The sequence below is a fragment of the Oreochromis niloticus genome, unplaced genomic scaffold (genome assembly GCF_001858045.2).
Source record: "Oreochromis niloticus isolate F11D_XX unplaced genomic scaffold, O_niloticus_UMD_NMBU tig00008537_pilon, whole genome shotgun sequence".
Lineage (NCBI taxonomy): Eukaryota > Metazoa > Chordata > Actinopteri > Cichliformes > Cichlidae > Oreochromis > Oreochromis niloticus.
The window spans coordinates 1-13,758 of record NW_020329259.1 but is presented as its reverse complement, the minus strand read 5'-3'; the positions used below and the strand labels follow the sequence as shown (position 1 = coordinate 13,758).

The window sequence follows — 13,758 nt, the reverse complement described above, 5'->3', positions numbered from 1 at the left end:
ACTGGCTCAAAATCCACCGTCAGTGATAAAGAGTAGACATCAGAAGCAAAGTTCTGCCGACATCATCACACCTCCCACCCTCAAGTGGAGGTGGCGGAGAGGAGGCACTTGGAGTTTCGGTCGAGAAAGTGTCCGTGTGACTGAGTCCTGTCCCAGCTCTGCTTCAAGGTCTGTCGGTCCAGCTTGTTGAGGCCTGAGAGCAAAGACGGATATCCTGGACCAGCTCTGACAAACTGTCCAGGTCTTCACTCTCCCAGGGCCAGAGACCTGACAACCTGCAGGTTAAGCAACAAAGAGACATTTATTTCATATCCATAATTTCCATTTTCCCCTATAAATATTTGACATCCAAATGTAGCCTATTAGCTAGCATCCAGTAACGTTTTCTGCTCCATAAAAGGGAAAATTAATTCACAACTAATCAGTTTTTGTTTTTGTTTTTTTATCTTTAAACCACACTTCTATATTGTAATGTCTGTGTTGTACTCATCAAGCAACACCTCTGTGCATACATACTAAATGTTCAAACTTAGAAATGTGTCAAAAGGAAACAGACGCACAGCAAGACACAAACTGTTGCCAAGTACAACTTTGCACAGGTGATAAAAACATCAAATATCATCAAATGTGAATTAGTGTGAAACGGTGAATCTAAGAATAGGCTCCCAAACAGTCATATCCAGAACAAATTACTTTTAACACATCAATGAGTAAGCAGGCATAGGGATTGGACAGCCTGGTTCTATCACAAGGGCCATAATATATTTGCCACCGCTGAGTTACAGTAAGAGTAGGGGGCGATAGGCAAGACTTACCTTTACTAGCACTGATGGTTTGGAGCACCATCTCAGCAGCGCCACGGTCGTGCAGCCGAGCCTGCTGATACAACAGCTTCTGCTTCTCCATCTCTTTTCCTTTGTTAGAAAGGTGACACATATCATTGCAGACCATCTAAAAATGAAACTGCTAAAAACTTGAGGAGACTAGTGGAAGATTCAAGACCGATTGATCACCTACTTCAAAACTCTTCACTTCTCCATCGTCATCCTCTTCATCATGGCAACTCTGAAGGAAGGGAGAAAGGTGAAAAAAGCATACAAACTACAGACTGATTACTTCGGATAGATATAGCCACATCAGCGACGGGAAGTTCCAAAGCACTGAGGCATCAAACTGAGTATTTTCGGTGTCACCATCTTTGTTTTTTTAAACCAGCTATGTGAGTTTCAATTCAAAAGTGTTTAGTGTTGGTACTCAGCAACAGATACCTTAGCCATGATGTCTGCGTAGGCCATGTAGAGATGATCCTCATCCAGTTTACTGCAAAAACAAACACATTCACCAAAGTTAGCACAATTATAGCTGTATTAAGGAAAATAATTTTGGTGCACCACTGACTGAAATGACATCTTCTCATTTAACAGTTTTCATTATTTTGATGAATATTTACATGTTTTATATTTCAGATTCTTTAAAATAGCCGCCCTTTGCTTTGATTACTGCTTTGCACACTCTTGGCATTCTCTCTCCATGAGCTTCATGAGGTGGTCACCTGAAATGGTTTCCAAAAGTCTTGAAGGAGTTCCCAGAGATGCTGAGCACTTGTTGGTCCTTTTGCCTTCCTCTGTGCTCCATCTCATCCCAAACCATCTCCATTGGGTTTAGGTCAGGTGACTGTGGAGGCCAGGCCTCCATCACTCTCCTTCTTGGTCAAACAGCCCTCGCACAGCCTGGAGGTGTGTTTGGGCTCATTGTACTGTTGGAAAATAAATGACGGTCCAACTAAACACAAACTGGATGAGATGGCATGTCGCTGCAGGATGCTGTGGCAGCCATGCTGGTTCAGTGTGCCTTCAATTTGAAAAAAATCCCAGCAATGGTGTCACACCAAAGCACTCCCACACCATCACACCTCCTCCTCCATGCTTCACAGTGGGAACGTGCATGTGGAGACCATCCGTTCACCTTTTCTGCGTCACACAAAGACACGGTGGGTGGAATCAAAGATCTCAGATTTGGACTCATCAGACCACAGCACAGATTTCCACTGGTCTAATGTCCACTCCTTGTGTTTCTTGGCCCAAACAAATCTCTTCTGCTTGTTGCTTTTCCTTAGTCGTGGTTTCTTAGCAGCTATTTGACCATAAAGGCCTGATTCACACACTCTGAACAGTTGATGTAGAGATGTGTCTGCTACTGGAGCTCTGTGTGGCATCTATCTGGGCTCTAATCTGAGCTGCTGTTAACTTGCGATTTCTGAGCCTCGGGACTCGGATGAATGTATCCTCAGCAGCAGAGGTGACTCTTGGTCTTCCTTTCCTGGGGCGGTCCAGTTTGTCATAGCGTTTTTCCTGACTGCACTTGGGGACACATTCAGAGTTTTAGCAATTCCCAGACTGACTGATGGGCTGTCATTTCTCTTTACTTACCTCATTGGTTGTTGCCATATTATAAATTAATACAGTTGTCAAACAGGGCTGTCAGCTGTGTACCAACCTGACTTCTGCACAACACACCTGATGGTCCCAACCCCATTAAGAAGGCAAGAAACTCCACAAATGAACCCTGACAGGCACACCTGTGAAATGAAACCATTTCAGGTGACTACATCACGAAGCTCCTTGAGATAGATGTGCTTGAAGCTGTTGTCCTGTGAGCTGCCTATCACACAAGCTGTTAACTCTCAGAACCTTGTCCTGTGATTCAGTCGTGTCTTTGGGTCTGCAGACCTCTTCCTGTCACAGTTTGTTTCTCAGTGCGTTTGATGGTGAGGAAACTGTACTCACTGACACTTTGACTTTCTTTGTCAGGACAGACCTACATTTTTAAGTGTTATGATGGTCTCTCTCTCTTCCACTGTTAATGGTCTTTTTCTCACCATTTTTGTAGCAACACACTACTTACTGCAGTACAGTACTGTTCAGCTGATGCTCACAAGGGTATGGCACCAACACTGCTTTATGCAGACAGAGGGGGTTGGAATTAATCCAAGTTGGAACACCTGTAGGAATTAGTAGCAGCAGCTTTCAAGGCTTGATCAACCTTCACTGCTGCAGAACAGCTTTGAATTGTTAACCCATGTTGTGTCCCTGAAAAAGGCCTTTTGGTATAATTCTGAAATGTACATTATTTTTCAGTTTGGGTAACCTAACCTCTGGCAGCTCACCACTTACCTTTGTACCATTTCAAGCTATTCATTGGACTTTAACGACATGAACTGCAACAAATAACTGGAAAATAGGGACTTTTAACAGGTAGTGTGTAAAATACACACCATTTTCTGTTAGGGCTGTTCTGCTGAACAGCTGGATGAGCTGATGCAGGGGATCTATGTGTTGTGTTTCTGCCCCTCCTCTTCCTCAGATGCTCCTGTTCACCTGGTTCTGAAATCAACACACATTCACAAAGTGCTAAAACTCTGCTATACACTGAAGAAATTAACACATAATTTGCCTTCAAAACAAGCAAAAATTCCAGAGTAGTCAGAAGAATTCCACTCGTTTTGTTTTTTTTTAATGAAATTAACTTACAGCGAGGTCTTCTATGAGTTTATCTTCAAAGTAGTGCTCCTCTGTCTCCATCCAGGACTTTTCATAGCCCTGCAGGAACAAGTTTACAGCCCGGTGCCTAGTATGAGAGAGATACATGGATGACTAATAACTGTTTATCTACCCATCTTCTGCTGCTTATAAAGGGCTGCACTGTAGGTGCAACATATATCCACAACCTTTCCTCACTAGCCCGAGGTGTGGCTGTAGATGAGGGTGGGAAAATAATAAAGTGCAGAATTTTAAATATTTCTTCTTCATTTTACATGTGTGTGTGTTTGAGAACATACCTTGGCAAGTTATAGAGTGGTGCCATCCTGAAGCAAGCGACGACATCTCTCTTCCTCTGTTTTGAAAGCAGTTTGTGCCACACAGCCTTCTTACTGCGCTGAGGATGCTCCACCTGAAGACACAAACTGAACCACTCAGTATACTAGATATTTAGTTGGTGTACCTTACCATCTGGAAGCCATATTATCCTGGAGAAGTATGTGGTCAGCTTTAATGAAGACCAATCAGCTAGTTTAAGAGGACCGTGGGGTACCTTAAAGCTATACTCTCTACGTTGGCACAAAAATGCGCAAAATCAACTCACACTTGAATATATAGACCTGCTCCAGGTGGAAGAGGACATGACCAATATCCAGGATTCTCTCCACAGTCTTCTCTGGTCAGTAGTATCCTCATAGTGGTTTGGGAGGTCTCTGTACAGAGCCATCTGCCAACGAATTGCTGGGTCCTCTGACTTTGTAAGACACACAGAGAAATGCATGACTCTATTGGCCCATTCACAAGGTTAAGCACCTTTGTGAATATATAAATATATAGTACCAACCAACATCTACCAACTGGTTACATCTGTCTCGACTTTAACAAAACAAAAGCCAAAACGCAGAAACACCACATGTAAAGCTCATGATTCAGTAGCTTGTATAACTACCTGCTGGCAATAACTTGAATTGGTTGTTTTTTTGTATGACTTCATAAGTCTTTAAAATCATTGTGGCAGAATTTGGCCCACCCTTGTTTATAACGTTGCTTCAGTTGATTTAGGTTTGAAGCCATTCATTTACGCACAGCACTCTTAAGGTCCTGCTACTTTCAGTATTTCAGTCACTCTATAACTTCAGATTCAGTTCTTTCTCCTGCTGGTGTGTTTGGGATCATTGTCCTGTTTCCTGACCCAGTGTGGGTGAAGCTTTAGCTGTCAAGTAGATGGCTTCACATATGACTCTGGAATATACAGTGTATCAAAATAAATCATACACTTTCAAAAGGCTGTATTTAAGCTTACACTAAATTTAAAATACATGGCTGAATATAAAGTTTTACATACAAAATGTTCAATGTTTATGAATAATCAATGAAATACGTCATCCCATAGTTCACTGTAGTCACTGCAGCCACTGCTGTTGTAATGCAATTGTTCCGGGTGAATGGCTGCAGAATGAAAGCACTTTGAAATCGAATGATTCTTTTTGATACAGCCTGTACTCTCCCGTACAGACGAGTTTAGTGATGTTAGTGGGATAGGGGCTATGTGGAGTGATAGAGTTCCTTCAATCACTTGTTGACAGATTGAATTCCTATTCTATATCTTTCGGATAACCTATGATATCACTGTGAAGTAGCCTTATTTATCTTATGGACATAAAGGTTCATCAGTTCGTTTAGGTCCTCTTACTCTAGATTTGTGTGAAATTTAAACTGAATCTGAGTACTTGACTCTAAATTTGCGAGTTTGCCCACCGACCATCAAAATCGAATCACTTCATCCTTGTGCCAGATTTGAAGAATTTCTCTTAAACCAGTCCTTTGACATTACTTTCACAAGAATAAGATAAACTGACAACAACCTGACACCATGGCAAAATCTAAGCCCAGAGGCATAATGTGTAAGTATACTTTAAGTAACTTGTGTCCTTTTCTTACCTTTCCTTGTAAATGTAGGTTGTTCCTGATGACCTCTCGAACTTCGTCCTCTGTGTCTTTCTGCAAAAGAATTATTAACTTCGATCAAACAACAGGTATTCTGTGACCTACAAAATCCTATCAAAGATGTCATGAGCAAAAAATATTTATTCAGTAATTAGTAATGAAAATTTTACAAAGCTAAGGCAGAGTTATTTTGCTGTTACTAAAGGTTGACCTCAGGAATACCAATACTGCAAATAATTGATTGTTATTGTCATACACCTCACCCCAACCAGTCATGGTAGATTTTTAAAAACAAATAGACATGTAAACATTATATCAAGCAAATATAGAATAGAATAGAACAGAATAGCTTTTTATTGTCACTGTTACAAGAACAGTGAAAGGCAGTTTGGCATCTCTCCGTGTGTGTAGAGTACACAATAGCGAATGTATTTACACAATAACAGACAAATTTACATTTACACAAGAAAAGATATGGTTGGTGCACCAGTTATTGGTCGTGTCCAAATTCATGGGCTGCATCCTCCTGAGGACCCGGCCTGAGCGGTCTACGTGGGCCGGGTCCTCAGAAGGTCGGTAGGCCGGAAGTAAATGGCTGGGGAAATTGGACGGTCTAGCCTTCTGGTTAGCGTCACCGCTGTCTCGGTGGAGTTGAATAAACTCGGACGCCTGCTCCTTGCTATCTAAATTATAACAGGACGCTGGCGTAAACTGTCGACCATCTCACACTTTTGTTTAATTGGTTTTCTGTTTGACGTTTGGTCAGCTGTGAGAAAACCAAGGAGGAACCCACCCGGGGATTAATAAAGTTTTATTTTATCTAATCTAATCACTTTAATCTCAGCCAAACCGATTTACTGACGAACAAATAAAACACTGAAAAAAGCCAAACAATATCATTTCTAGCTTGTCTAAGTGACTTACGTTTAACCAGAGTAGCGAAAGTCCGCGGTGATCTGAAAATGACGTGCCGGGAGTTGTGCCGTTCTCGGCGGCTTCAGTGGCCCTGGAGCTCCCGGCTAGCTATCGAGCTAAAAAAAAAAAAAAAAAAAAAAAAAAAAGAAGAAGATAAATATACCAGAATTGCGCCCATTCCATTGGCCGCCCTCGTGCTCATGGGAAAGTGACAGGCCCTATGGCGGAGATTGAAGACAGGGGGCAGTGGTTCGAATCCCATGCGGACCATTTGTTGGGATACATACCAAACAAACAATAATAGTCCCTGGCTCTGAAATTCACCTGCTACGCTTGCTTAGAAGCCTACAGGCGAGCCTATAGACGGGCTCTCTCTGCCTTTTTACCGCTGTCCCAAAATCCCTCAACTTTTACCTCAATATTGCTTCTTAGCCTTGCTACCCACCGCCAAACACGCCAGGCATTGTCGCTTTCTCAATCTCTTCTTCACGTCTGAACAAACGCTCAATTTTGCCTTCATTAACACAAATTATACATCAAAACGTAGGTATTTTTCTTGCCTTTCACAAAATGCCACCGTCATTATCGCAGGAGTTGCCGTTTTCTCGCAAATGGCCTCCAAGCAACACAAAGTCAGAAACGTCCCCATTCAAAGTCTATGGAGACTTCAGTGAAAATGACAGCTGCAATGAGCTCTTTAGCTTTTGATTTACAACTTATCCACATTTCTTTGCGGACAATCCTGCATGTCACAAATAAATGACACAAAGCTCATCTGTGGCTGTGCACCATTCGTGGTGCGTTGGCTCCCTCTACTGGTACGCGCCTCATTCAAATGTCGCCGCACATTTAAAATGCAGGGTGTCTTTACACTGTCATAGCTCCTAGATAGATTTCTTCAGAGACCTGAAAATCGCTGTGATTATTCACCATAGCCTGCTGATTCTTACAGTGAAAGAACAATGTCAACGTATAGCATCGTTGGTTACTTTAATTGTGTTTGTGTTTTTTTAAATCAAATCCTACAAAATATAATAAGCAACTTATGGCAGCTCTAGATAAACATGGCATTTACGATAAGTTTCAGTCCGGTTTTCGTCAGTTTCATTCCACGGAGACAGCTCTTCTTAGGGTCTCAAGTGATATCTTGATGGATAATGATGCAGGAAAATGCTCTGTTCTACTCATGTTGGACCTCACATCAGCTTTCGACACAGCTGACCATCACATCCTCATTGAAAGGCTGAAAAAATGGGTTGGTGTATCTGGAACTGCATTAGAGTGGTTCTCCTCTTATCTCCATCACCGATCCTTTTCTGTGGCAGTCTCCGATTTTAGGTCATCCTCTACCTCCCTTACTTATGGTGTCCCTCAAGGGTCAGTTTGGGGCCTTTATTGTTTTTAATTTATCTTCTTCCCCTCCAGCATATAATGGGCTCTTTTGAGGACATTCTTATCATTGTTATGCTGATGATATTCAGTTGTACATTTCTTTTATGCCCGAGGATTTATCTAAGCTTCAGCGTCTGAATGATTGCTTAGATTTGATCAAACGTAGGACGGCTGCAAATTTCCTCCAGCTCAACGAGGGGAAAACCAAAGTCCTCGTATGCGCCCCTGATAGATTCCTATCGCAGATAGTGAAAGCCCTTGGTCCTCCCTCACTCTATGTTAAATCCTCTGTCAGGAATTTAGGTGTCACCTTTGACTCCAGTTTCACATTGGATGGGCATGTGAAATCTCTGGTTCGGTCTTGTTTTTATCATTCAAGAAATGTGGCTAGGCTAAGCCCGAATTTATCTCGATCTGAACTGGAGATTGCTATACATGCATTTATCTCGTCACGCTTGGATTATTGCAATTCGCTGTTTATGTGTCTTAGCAAAGGTTCTCTGGATCGTCTGCAGGTTGTGCAAAACGCTGCAGCTAGGCTTTTGACAAATCCTCCAAGTACTCACATGTGACACCGTTGTTATCTCAGTTACACTGGCTTCCTGTTAAATTTAGAGTCGATTTTAAGATCCTGGTCTTGACCTACAGAGCTGTGCATGGACTGGCACCTGCCTACATCTTTGATCTGCTACAGCCTTATGTCCCAGCAGGTCTTTGAGGTCATCTGATCTGGGCTTACTTGCTATAAAAAAATACTAAGAGGAGGACTAAGGGTGATAGAGCTTTGCCACTGTGGCCCCTAGACTGTGGAACTCTCTCCCCCAAGCATTAAGAACTGTGGACTCAGTAGCTGTTTTTAAAACACAACTCAAAACTCACCTTTTTAAAACTGCTTTTGGTTAATTTTTTGCCTGTTTTATTTAGTCTTTTTAAATCTTTTATGACTTGTAATTTTATGTGCAGCACTTTGTGATTCTGTCTTGAAAGGTGCTATATAAATAAACTTTATTTATTTATTATTTATTTATTAAAACAGGACCAATTGCGACACAAAACCTCTCGCACACTAACACAAACTCTTTATACAGATACAGAGCTTTACATGTATAAATAAGGCAGACAAAATGCATAAAACACAAGCTATCAACAGATTGTTGGTGGACAGCATGTCACTTTATTTTGGTTTTATCTTGTTTCTTTTTGGTGTAGCCTCACTAAACAAAATGTTTATAAAAATGACCACTTTTATTATGAACACTGGCTCAAAATCCACCGTCAGTGATAAAGAGTAGACATCAGAAGCAAAGTTCTGCCGACATCATCACACCTCCCACCCTCAAGTGGAGGTGGCGGAGAGGAGGCACTTGGAGTTTCGGTCGAGAAAGTGTCCGTGTGACTGAGTCCTGACCCAGCTCTGCTTCAAGGTCTGTCGGTCCAGCTTGTTGAGGGCCTGAGAGCAAAGACGGATATCCTGGACCAGCTCTGACAAACTGTCCAGGTCTTCACTCTCCCAGGGGCCAGAGACCTGACAACCTGCAGGTTAAGCAACAAAGAGACATTTTATTTCATATCCATAATTTCCATTTTTCCCCCTATAAAATTTGACATCCAAATGTAGCCTATTAGCTAGCATCCAGTAACGTTTTCTGCTCCATAAAAGGGAAAATTAATTCACAACTAATCAGTTTTTGTTTTGTTTTTTATCTTTAAACCACACTTCTATATTGTAATGTCTGTGTGTGTACTCATCAAGCAACACCTCTGTGCATACATACTAAATGTTCAAACTTAGAAATGTGTCAAAAGGAAACAGACGCACAGCAAGACACAAACTGTTGCCAAGTACAACTTGCACAGGTGATAAAAACATCAAATATCATCAAATTGTGAATTAGTGTGAAACGGTGGATCTAAGAATAGGCTCCCAAACAGTCATATCCAGAACAAATTACTTTTAACACATCAATGAGTAAGCAGGCATAGGGATTGGACAGCCTGGTTCTATCACAAGGGCCATAATATATTTGCCACCGCTGAGTTACAGTAAAGAGTAGGGGCGATAGGCAAGACTTACCTTTACTAGCACTGATGGTTTGGAGCACCATCTCAGCAGCGCCACGGTCGTGCAGCCGAGCCTGCTGATACAACAGCTTCTGCTTCTCCATCTCTTTTTCCTTTGTTAGAAAGGTGACACATATCATTGCAGACCATCTAAAAATGAAACTGCTAAAAACTTGAGGAGACTAGTGGAAGATTCAAGACCGATGATCACCTACTTCAAAACTCTTCACTTCTCCATCGTCATCCTCTTCATCATGGCAACTCTGAAGGAAGGGAGAAAGGTGAAAAAAAGCATACAAACTACAGACTGATTACTTCGGATAGATATAGCCACATCAGCGACGGGAAGTTCCAAAGCACTGAGGCATCAAACTGAGTATTTTCGGTGTCACCATCTTTGTTTTTTTAAACCAGATGTACGAATGATGGGGAGGGCCGGTATCTGCTGCTTTGTGCAAAGATGAACAAGATGAAACTTGCCAGAGTTCTACAAAATGACCTGCAGAAGGCCCATCCATCCATCTCCCCAAGCAGAGAAGCCCAGACCTCCCTCTCCCCAGCCACCTCCTCCAGCTTGTCCGGGGAAACACCAAGGCGTTCCCAGGCCAGCCGAGAGATATAATCTCTCCAGCGTGTCCTGGGTCTGCCCCGGGCCATCTCCCGGTGGGACATGCCCGGAAAACCTCACCCAGGAGGCGCCCAGGGGACATCCTTGTCAGATGCCCGAACCACCTCAACTGGCTCCTTTCGATGTGGAGGAGCAGCGGCTCTACTCTGGGCCCCTCCCGAATGGCTGAACTTCTCAGCCTATCTCTAAGGGAGAGGCCAGCCACCCTTCAGAGGAAGCTCATTTCCGCCGCTTGTATTCACAGTCTCGTTCTTTCGGTCACTACCCACAGCTCGTGACTATAGGTGAGGGTAGATCGAACGGTAAATTAAGGGCCACTGACATGAATGTCTCTGATCAACAATCAACAAACGACTTTATGATGGTGGCCTGGGACAGAGCTTCCTCTTGTCAACCCTCTGCTGACTGCCCAGCACCGTCTGGCATTTGCCGTAGAATACCAGAATGGTCCACCACTGGTGCCCTGTGCTTTCACAGATGATAGCAGGTTCACCCTGAGCACATGTGACAGATGTGAAAGGGTCTAGAGAAGCTGTGGAGAACATTATGCCGCCTGTAACATCGTTCAGTATGACTGGTCTGGGGAGGCATATCCATGGACAGACGCACAAACCTCTAACAGACTAGTAATGGCACCCTGACTCCCATTAAGTAATGGGATGAAATCCTTGGACTCACATCAGACCCTATGGTGATGCATTGGATCCTGGGTTCCTCCTGGTGCCTGACAATGCCTGGCCTCATGTGGCTCGAGTATGCATGTAGTTCCTTCGGAATGACAATGCCTGATACCACTAACTGCCCCCCATGCTCGCTGACATAGATCCAATAAAACACCTCAACTTTTCCAGAAGTTCGGTGATACCCTGGTCCGGATCTGCAGGAGATCCCCAGGACACCATCCGTCTTCTCATTAGGAGCATGTCTGTCAGATCTTTCTGTCTGTCAGATCCATGCACACTTTGCCTGGCAAAGTGTGCAGTGAGATTGAGTCTCACATGCTTTAATTTTTATTCGATGTGTAGGTGTTCACCACAAACAGTTTTTATTTTTTATTTTGGGGAACTTGGTGATCCTAAAGCTAAACACACCATTCTTTGTGTTATATATATGTCATGATCCAGGTCAGTGTTCAGTGGTTTCTGTCCTGGCCTTGCGCTCTGCATCTGCCTTTTGGGTGGAGCCCTGGTTCAACACCTACACTTCTCCACGCGTTTTCCATCTGTGGCATTCAGCAAGACAGTATTTAAAACCAGTGTGCCATCAGTTCTTCACCAGTTCGTTTCTTTGTTCATGCCAAGTACTTGATCTCTTTTGTGCCTTTAGCAATCTCGTCAAGTCACCACCTTACTCCTTCCTCTGGACGCTGGTCTCCACAGTCAAATCCCAGCTTCATTCTGCAACTTGCTTCTCTCGACTTAAATTACTCACTGCTCTCACCTGCCTGTCCTCCTGCCTGCTGCTTCCTCTGCATTACTAGAATACAAGGCTGGAACCCAACTCACTCACTCAACACTCAGAGGGCTACCCGCCTCCAGAGCCACCTGCAAGACTCCTCGTCAGAGATTTCCCTGCCACGTATTCATGTCTCACCATAGTTTATTCTGTGATTTCAATAAAACTTGTGAAATCTTATTTCCGCTCTGTATTGTGTCTGCACTTATGTTCACTCCCACGTACTGCTCTCCCGGCCTTGACAGCATGAAGTGTCTGAAGAAATATACCCAGCAGACCCAATTCGGACTGCAATCACTAAGCAGTGATATATTACAGTGTCCTAAACCAACAACAACTCTACCATCCAGAAGACTAGTTACTAGTGCAGCTGCTAGTGCTACTGTTAACAGTGCAGCTGCTAACATTTGGTTAATTTGCCACAGTTTGGTGCATCTGTTTTTAATTTCTTTTCCCTCTCTTAGCTTTTCAGGCCACACTAAACTATTCTACACTGAAGGTAGGGGAGTGCCAGTTGCAATAAGTGATTTGATTAGGCAGTACAGCGCCCTGCAAGTAATCCATCAGCCCAAAAGCATCATCCCTGGTCGATGACATAAACAGCACACAGAACAATAACAGGTTTTTTTACCGTCTATGCTAAGCCAGCTATGTGAGTTTCAATTCAAAAGTGTTTAGTGTTGTACTCAGCAACAGATACCTTAGCCATGATGTCTGCGTAGCCATGTAGAGATGATCCTCATCCAGTTTACTGCAAAAACAAACACATTCACCAAAGTTAGCACAATTATAGCTGTATTAAGGAAAATAATTTTGGTGCACCACTGACTGAAATGACATCTTCTCATTAACAGTTTTTCATTATTTTGATGAATATTTACATGTTTTATATTTCAGATTCTTTAAAATAGCCGCCCTTTGCTTTGATTACTGCTTTGCACACTCTTGGCATTCTCTCTCCATGAGCTTCATGAGGTGGTCACCTGAAATGGTTTTCCAAAAGTCTTGAAGGAGTTCCAGAGATGCTGAGCACTTGTTGGTCCTTTGCCTTCCCTCTGTGCTCCATCTCATCCCAAACCATCTCCATTGGGTTTAGTCAGGTGACTGTGGAGGCCAGGCCTCCATCACTCTCCTTCTTGGTCAAACAGCCCTCGCACAGCCTGGAGGTGTGTTTGGCTCATTGTACTGTTGGAAAATAAATGACGGTCCAACTAAACACAAACTGGATGAGATGGCATGTCGCTGCAGGATGCTGTGGCAGCCATGCTGGTTCAGTGTGCCTTCAATTTTGAAAAAAATCCCAGCAATGGTGTCACCACCAAAGCACTCCCACACCATCACACCTCCTCCTCCATGCTTCACAGTGGGAACCGTGCATGTGGAGACCATCCGTTCACCTTTCTGCGTCACACAAAGACACGGTGGGTGGAATCAAAGATCTCAGATTTGGACTCATCAGACCACAGCACAGATTTCCACTGGTCTAATGTCCACTCCTTGTGTTTCTTGGCCCAAACAAATCTCTTCTGCTTGTTGCTTTTCCTTAGTCGTGGTTTCTTAGCAGCTATTTGACCATAAAGGCCTGATTCACACACTCTGAACAGTTGATGTAGAGATGTGTCTGCTACTGGAGCTCTGTGTGGCATCTATCTGGGCTCTAATCTGAGCTGCTGTTAACTTGCGATTTCTGAGCCTCGGGACTCGGATGAATGTATCCTCAGCAGCAGAGGTGACTCTTGGTCTTCCTTTCCTGGGCGGTCCAGTTTTGTCATAGCGTTTTTTCCTGACTGCACTTGGGGACACATTCAGAGTTTTAGCAAT

At 43.3% G+C, this 13,758-nt stretch overlaps 1 protein-coding gene and 1 long non-coding RNA gene across 3 annotated transcripts; both read right to left on the bottom strand.

Annotated features, from left to right (window-relative positions):
• Nucleotides 1-256: 256 nt before the first annotated feature.
• LOC109198892 (uncharacterized) lies at nt 257-12,659 on the bottom strand. 2 transcript variants are annotated; one of them, XR_003218542.1, is made up of 3 exons: nt 10,070-10,209; nt 816-914; nt 257-275 (listed from the first exon to the last, which is right to left on the bottom strand). It is a non-coding gene; the product is annotated as an uncharacterized LOC109198892 (long non-coding RNA). The 2 variants fall into 2 exon arrangements; XR_002059435.1 differs by lacking the exons at nt 257-275; nt 816-914 and adding exons at nt 9,933-9,967; nt 12,638-12,659 and having other exon boundaries at nt 10,070-10,117.
• Nucleotides 8,923-9,921, bottom strand: LOC109198893 (tonsoku-like protein). The gene is made up of 2 exons (XM_019354198.2): nt 9,868-9,921; nt 8,923-9,326 (listed from the first exon to the last, which is right to left on the bottom strand). Exons 1-2 carry the CDS (start codon nt 9,896-9,898, stop codon nt 9,130-9,132), a joined length of 228 nt encoding a protein of 75 aa, XP_019209743.1. The 5' UTR covers nt 9,899-9,921; the 3' UTR covers nt 8,923-9,129.
• Nucleotides 12,660-13,758: the final 1,099 nt, after the last annotated feature.

Excerpts from the sequence above, each read along its gene's own strand:
- LOC109198893 (XM_019354198.2), bottom strand. The coding sequence starts at position 9,898 with ATGGTGCTCCAAACCATCAGTGCTAGTAAAG. Across the intron at positions 9,327-9,867 it reads AACCATCAGTGCTAGTAAAG|GTTGTCAGGTCTCTGGCCCC; the intron begins GTAAGTCTTGCC and ends CTTAACCTGCAG.